At 35.9% G+C, this 6,276-nt stretch overlaps 2 protein-coding genes across 2 annotated transcripts in view; both read left to right on the top strand.

The window, feature by feature from the left end:
* The window catches only part of LOC118733641 (lipoma-preferred partner homolog), a 250,790-nt gene extending 245,581 nt beyond the window's left edge, over nt 1-5,209 (top strand). The window contains exon 5 of the mRNA XM_036463135.1: nt 4,812-5,209. Within this exon, the coding sequence (XP_036319028.1) occupies nt 4,812-5,142 (331 nt within the window). The 3' untranslated portion in view covers nt 5,143-5,209. The remainder of the gene's footprint in view (nt 1-4,811) is intronic.
* LOC118733645 (glycine-rich protein 5-like) lies at nt 5,151-5,425 on the top strand. The gene has a single exon (XM_036463138.1). It carries the CDS (start codon nt 5,158-5,160, stop codon nt 5,401-5,403), a length of 246 nt encoding a protein of 81 aa, XP_036319031.1. The 5' UTR covers nt 5,151-5,157; the 3' UTR covers nt 5,404-5,425.
* The last annotated feature ends 851 nt before the right edge of the window (nt 5,426-6,276 follow it).

Genomic DNA, 6,276 nt, shown 5'->3' with positions numbered 1-6,276 from the left:
CAGCTAATCAATTTTTTAAAAATTAATTCAATTGCCAAAAAATCATTGAGCCATGCAATTTACACTGCTACCCCTCCAAACCCGAGTTCACCCACCTCTCAGTGAGTTACAAGCGCTCACGTGTGAGACAGAACCACTTCACAGTGGCGTTGACAGCCTCCGGGCGATTGTCGCTTTAATTCTTTTTTTTTATTTTTTGGAGAAAAAATTTCTGTGGCTTTTGTTCAAGCGGAAATGTGACGTTCGTGTTAATTTAACATGCGGGCCTTCAGTTGCAGCACTACAAGTGAAATGATAAAACAAAAAAAAAAAACGCACGCACAAAAAGAAAACAGAAAAGTTGTGGAAAAAAGCTTTGTTTGTGGCAAAAAGAAAGTGGACGCGTGCGGTGGACCATTGTTTTTACTGTTAATTTTTTATATTTTATTTTTGGTAAAAGATTTTTTTGTTTTTTCCCCCGTTTTGCTTTTGGCATAAAGTTTGCATAATTTCCTGTCGTCATCGATATTGGCGCTTGATGTGTTGATATGAATGTCCGAATTGTCGCTGTTGCTGGCTATTTTTTCCCCTTCCTCCTCCTCTTCTATTTTCCATGATTTTGATATGGCGGTTTTTTGGTGCGACTGTTGCCGTCTGCCTGCTGTTTGTTGGTGGTTGTATGCTGCTCCTGCTGGCTGTGTGGCTGCAGGATGGTTCTCTACTACGCACTAAAGTAGGGCCGGAAATGCCCGCAGCTTCTGCCGCAAAACGTTTACCGTTTTCCATTTGTATACCTCCCACAATACTATACATGGCTTCCGTGTGCCTCAAAGTTGGTCGTTTGCATTTTTGTGGCATTCCGCCTCTATAGTTACGAGCAGCAGAATTTTTTGCTGCACTCATTTGGAATGGAATTTATGACAATTTTTTTCGTATTTTTTGGGTGCACTATTTTTTTAGGACTTTTTCTGTGTAAAGTTGAAAATCACAGATTGGTACTAAAGCCGCTACCCCCATGCCTTTACTGGTAAGAAAAAAGTGGTAGTTGGTAGGCGGGCGACAAGCGACATTCATCAGACGCTGCCGGCGATTACGCTGTGACAGCTGGAAAGTATGAGAAGTGATATGTTGGCTTACACATATCAGCGGTGGCTCCCTTATAGTATTCAGTTTTTTTCCCGTTTACCTCTCCCAATTTTTATCGAGTCGCAGGTGCTTCGCTAGTTGCTGTTACTTTTTTTGCTGCAACTGTTTGCGAATTTTCACGATTTTTGCTTTGTAAGATAAACACAAATATTTGTTCCTGCCAAAATACCAACTACTCAGTTACATGTTGTAGGTGTGGCATCGGTTGCTTTCGTTTTTGGCGCTTGCAAATAAACTGTCAATCGATTTACTTTGTATGGCATTGTCGAAAATATGAATTGGATGCAGGAGGAGACATTGTTGCGTAAATCAGGGGCGGACACACTGTTTGGAATACCTTGTTATTTTTTTTTTAAGTTTTTTTTTTCAATATTGGTTGCACACATTTGTAAGTCCTTTGTAAACGTCGCTGATTTAACTGATGTCGCTGATGATAACTGCTAAAAATATATACGTACCTACATGAATAAGCATGTACATATTTATGCATATGTATGGTGTAGGTAGTGCCTCCATATCTATATACACTGCCGGAACAAAGTATTGGCACAGCAAATTTTTCACAATATATGCAAAAATTTTTATTCTAATATTTTTTCGCCAATTTTTTATAAAAATATGGTTCATTCTACAACAAAAAACATAAAAATATAATTCCTTAACTTTGTGCAAAACTCGCGAAAACTCAGCAAATTTTCATGCAAAATTTCAACTTTTTAATCGGATTTTTTGAGTATGCAGAATTGTAGCCCAATCAATTTTATTATAATAAAGTACAATTTTTAAGTAGTTAGGAATTATTGTTGATTTTTGGCAATTTTTTTTCACGCAGTCTCTTCCATACAAACATTTTTTTCAAAAATACTTTATATGGAAAAAATTGTTGTTCTGACACAAATGGAGAGATCTAAACTTTTGATCCACCTCGAAATAAGCTTTTTGATGGCAGAAGTACACTCGCGAGGGTTGCCATTGTCTGCCGAGGGGCGACCGCTATTTGAAAAATATTTTTTTTTGATGTTGCTGGGACCAGAAATTGAACCATAGGCCTCCCGCGTGGCACTCGAGCCCTACTCACGTGCGAAAAAAAAACAAATAAGCATTTTCACTGTATAAAAAACTATGTAAAATAAACCAGTTTGTTCGGTTTTTTCTTAATTTCAAAATCAGAAACCGTTTTTTTTAACTGCAATTTTTCGAAGAACTCGAAAACCGCTTTTGGAAAAAAAAGGCGAATATGCGAACACCCTAGTTGGGCTTTAAAACGATAAATTTGTCCAAATTTCTGCAATTTTCATCGATGACTTTTTAAAATTTTGGACCAAAAAAAAGCCGCAAGAGACGAATCTGATTAACAAGCAGTGTAAGGCGACACTCTCGATCGCTGTAGCCGATAGGTTAGAGGTGCGTAATACCACTCCGTACGACTTGAGTTCGATTCCTGGTCCGGGCAACATCTAAATTAGAAAAAACCATTTCTAACAGCGCGCATAGTGGTACTTGAACGATCGAGGCTGCCATAACTCAATTTTGGAAAATTTTAAGAAAATTTAAAATAGCTGCTACATTCGATACAGTGTAGCCAACTCATTTTTGATAATTCCCCGATTTCGACAACGAAATTCGCCGATTTTGCCAGAAATTTCGTAAAATTCCCCACCCATAGATATCTCCTTATTTACAAAAAAAAATTATGTATTTTGATGTTTATTTTGTTTTTAAGTGCAATTAATCTATTTTTTCATAAATCTAGCCACACTTTTATAAATTTTGTTAACTTACAGACAAACAGTTGATCGAAAAAAATTTAGTCGCACCAAATTTTGACAAGTTTTGAAACTTTTTATTTTTTTTTTTGTTATTTAATTTGAATTATTTTTGATAGAGTTCATTCCTTAACAAAAAGCGTTCAAATCCAAGTTTCAAACTTTGTACAATATAAAAAAAAAAATCAACAAACATTCGTAAAAATTTTGAACTTTTTTATTTAAATAAAGAATAAAAATGTGCATATAATATTTACAGACAAACAGTGGTCGAAAAAAATTTAGTCGCACCAAATTTTGACAAGTTTTGAAACTTTTTTTTTTGTTATTTAACTTGAATTATTTTTGACAAGAATAGAGTTCATTCTTTAACAAAAAGTCTTCAAATCCAAGTTTAAAACTTTGCACAATATTAAAAAAAACAACAAACATTCGTAAAAATTTTGAACTTTTTAATTTAAACAAAGAATAAAAATGTACATATAATATTTACACACAAACAGTGGTCGAAAAAAATTTATTCGCACCAAATTTTGACAAGTTTTGAGATTTTTTATTTTATTTATTTTTATTTAATTTGAATTATTTTTTATAAGAATAGAGTTCATCCTTTAACAAAAAGCGTTCAAATCTTAGTTTCAAACTTTGTACAATAATAAAAAAATCAACAAACTTTCGTAAAAATTTTGAGCTTTTGAATTCGATTTTCTGGAGAAATTTTGAGTACGCAGTTTTATAGCCTACTCAATTCTAGAACAAAAGAGTGCAAGTTTCAAGTGTCTAAAAATTTTCGTTTTAGAATTTGTTTGCAGAAGATGTTGCTGTTTTCTTCCATATAAAATAAAGTGTGTTTATTCGTTATTAAAGAAAATTCTAAAAAATCAACGGAAATTTTTAGCCATTTGAAACTTTATTATACTAGAATTGAACGATCTACACAACTGCATACGGCTCATTCCACGGTGACGAGTGTGACATCTCAACTTATATTTCCTTTAAATCATTATGAAATTAAGGAAGCAAAAAAGAAAAAAAATTACACCTAATACTTCACAATAAACAGTTCATCCCCCGCTTCCCCATATAAACTGAAATTCCCCACAAAAAACGGGCTTTCCCCGATTCCCCACGCGATCTGAAATTCCCCGCAAATCGGGGAATTCCCCACGAGTTGGCTTCCCTGATTCAATAGACAACATTCCGAAGAACATATTCCAGCCCCTCTCAGTTTTCTAGCTTGCACAGCGAACGCTTCCCATTCAGAATATTCCTACGCTGCGTATAAATTAATTTTCCCTCCTTAGAAATATGGTAGCGTTATTAAAGAAATATTTTGATTCACAATTACTTTTGTGCTCATCATAAAGAATTTGAATGAAAATATGTAAATATATTTAAGAAAAATGCCCAGCTCTCCAGTACCCACCGAAGCGTGAAAATTGAAATGCTTGCTTCAATTCCATTTGAATGATCTCTGTGTTGCAACAGACATACTTATGTAGTATGTATGAACATATTTTTTTGAGATAGCAGTTAAACTTGTGTGACATTTTCCTTCCCGCCTCTCGATTCGCAGTGACATTGTTGCCATTTGCATTTTTGTGTTGAGTTGACAACTGTCAGATAAATGAAAGGAAGACAATTTTCAACATAGAACGATGAGCGTTGTCCTTCGCTGAAAGGAAGAAATTAAAAGTGCACATGCAACGGTACTTGTGCTTCATATGTGTAGTTATATTCTATCATTCTTTGTTCTAAGCCACTCTGGCATACCATGAACTTACTGTATTGCTTTGGTCTTGAATGCCCTCCATTGCTACTCAAGCAAGTGGAAAAATGCTTCCTTTGCTATCATTTAAGGATACAAAAAGCAGTAAATCAGTTAGTAAAGTTTTCTTTTTTCCCTTTTTCTCCTTCCAGATTCTGCGTTGGCGATCGTTTCTACCTGTGTGAGAACAAAATTCTCTGCGAATATGACTATGAGGAACGTCTCGTCTTCGCCTCTATGGCCAATCATCCGATGTTGAAGCGACATGCCAGCGCCATTGGTCAAGGCTCGCCGACGGGCGCTGGCGGCTTAATGGGTGGTGGCAGTCCTGGCGTACCGGGTAGTGTTGTGCAAAATGGACCGCGTACACCGGGCGATCACAATAACAACAATGGCCCACAAAGCGGTGGTGGTGGTTCGCCGTTTGGCGTTCAAGCGGCAGCTGCAGCGCATATGAAGAACTCACTGGGCGCTTCCAGCTAAAATAAAGCCTTGTCCATGTTAGCCGGCGGTGGCAGTGGCAGTGGCAGTGGCGGCAGCAATGTCGGTGTTGGCGGCGTCGGCGTCGGCGTCAATGCAGGGGCCAGCGTCAGTGGGTGCTACTTTAATAATGGCGTAAGCGGCGGCGTCGGTGTCGGTGTCGGCAGTGGTGCAAGTCCAGGAGGTGTTGGTGCTGGCGTTGGCGGTTTAGGCGTGGACGGCGGCTGTAAAAGCTACCAAAGAAAATACTATGACATAAATTGACTGAATGGTGGTGGTGGTGGTGTTGGTGTTGTTGGTAGACGTTTGCCAAATGAAGGAGCAAGTGTGGAAAGTAGTGAAAGGACATACCTAAAAGGATAATTGTAGGATGTATGTATGTACATACTTTATGTATGATGACTATGTTAGTTAGTTTGAGTGTGTGAGTGTGTGTGGAGGTACGTATGTATACCGTTGTGTATAATTAGTTGATTTAATGTTTTTATAATTACACTCAGTTATTAATTACTTACTTTCATTGTGACTTGCGAACTGAAAGTCAGCTTAGCAAATGAATTTAGTTTAAGTTGCTAGCAGGACAATATTTAATTGTAGCTTTTAATATAATTTAGTGTTTACAGATATTCTTAATTTATTGTCAAACTTGATTTATTTTATGAAAATGATTCGTGTGCTGCAAATGAAAATCGCGGATATTTGTTTGTGTAAATAAGTAAGTGCAAGGGAAATGCGAGAATTAATTGGTCGATTGTGGATAGCAACACAACCTCAACAAAAAATGCTATACAAGTTAAAAAAAAAATTGAAAGTGCGTGCCAAAAAATTTTGAAACCAAAATTTTGATTATTTTTGCAATTTTTTTGAAATATGTTCCAATTTGTTTGATTTGTTTAGGCCAATTGTGAAAGAATTAAGGAAAAACATGGTGAATAAAAAAGGTAAACTTTGTTTGAAATTTTGAAGATTTCGGTGCTTATAAGGGTTTAGATTCTTTTTCCAACAGTTTTTTAGAATGCAAAATTTAAATTTTTAAAAGTTTATGTGTATTCGAATTTTGCTTTAATGTAAATTATATTTTTTGCTAAGATTTTCTTGTAACTCCCTTTTGCAAGACTTTTTTTTAAGTTTTTTTTT

This window comes from Rhagoletis pomonella, unplaced genomic scaffold (genome assembly GCF_013731165.1).
Source record: "Rhagoletis pomonella isolate Grant_MI unplaced genomic scaffold, Rhpom_1.0 Rhpom_scaffold_00002, whole genome shotgun sequence".
NCBI classification, from domain to species: domain Eukaryota; kingdom Metazoa; phylum Arthropoda; class Insecta; order Diptera; family Tephritidae; genus Rhagoletis; species Rhagoletis pomonella.
This window is presented reverse-complemented; position numbering and strand designations above follow the sequence as displayed.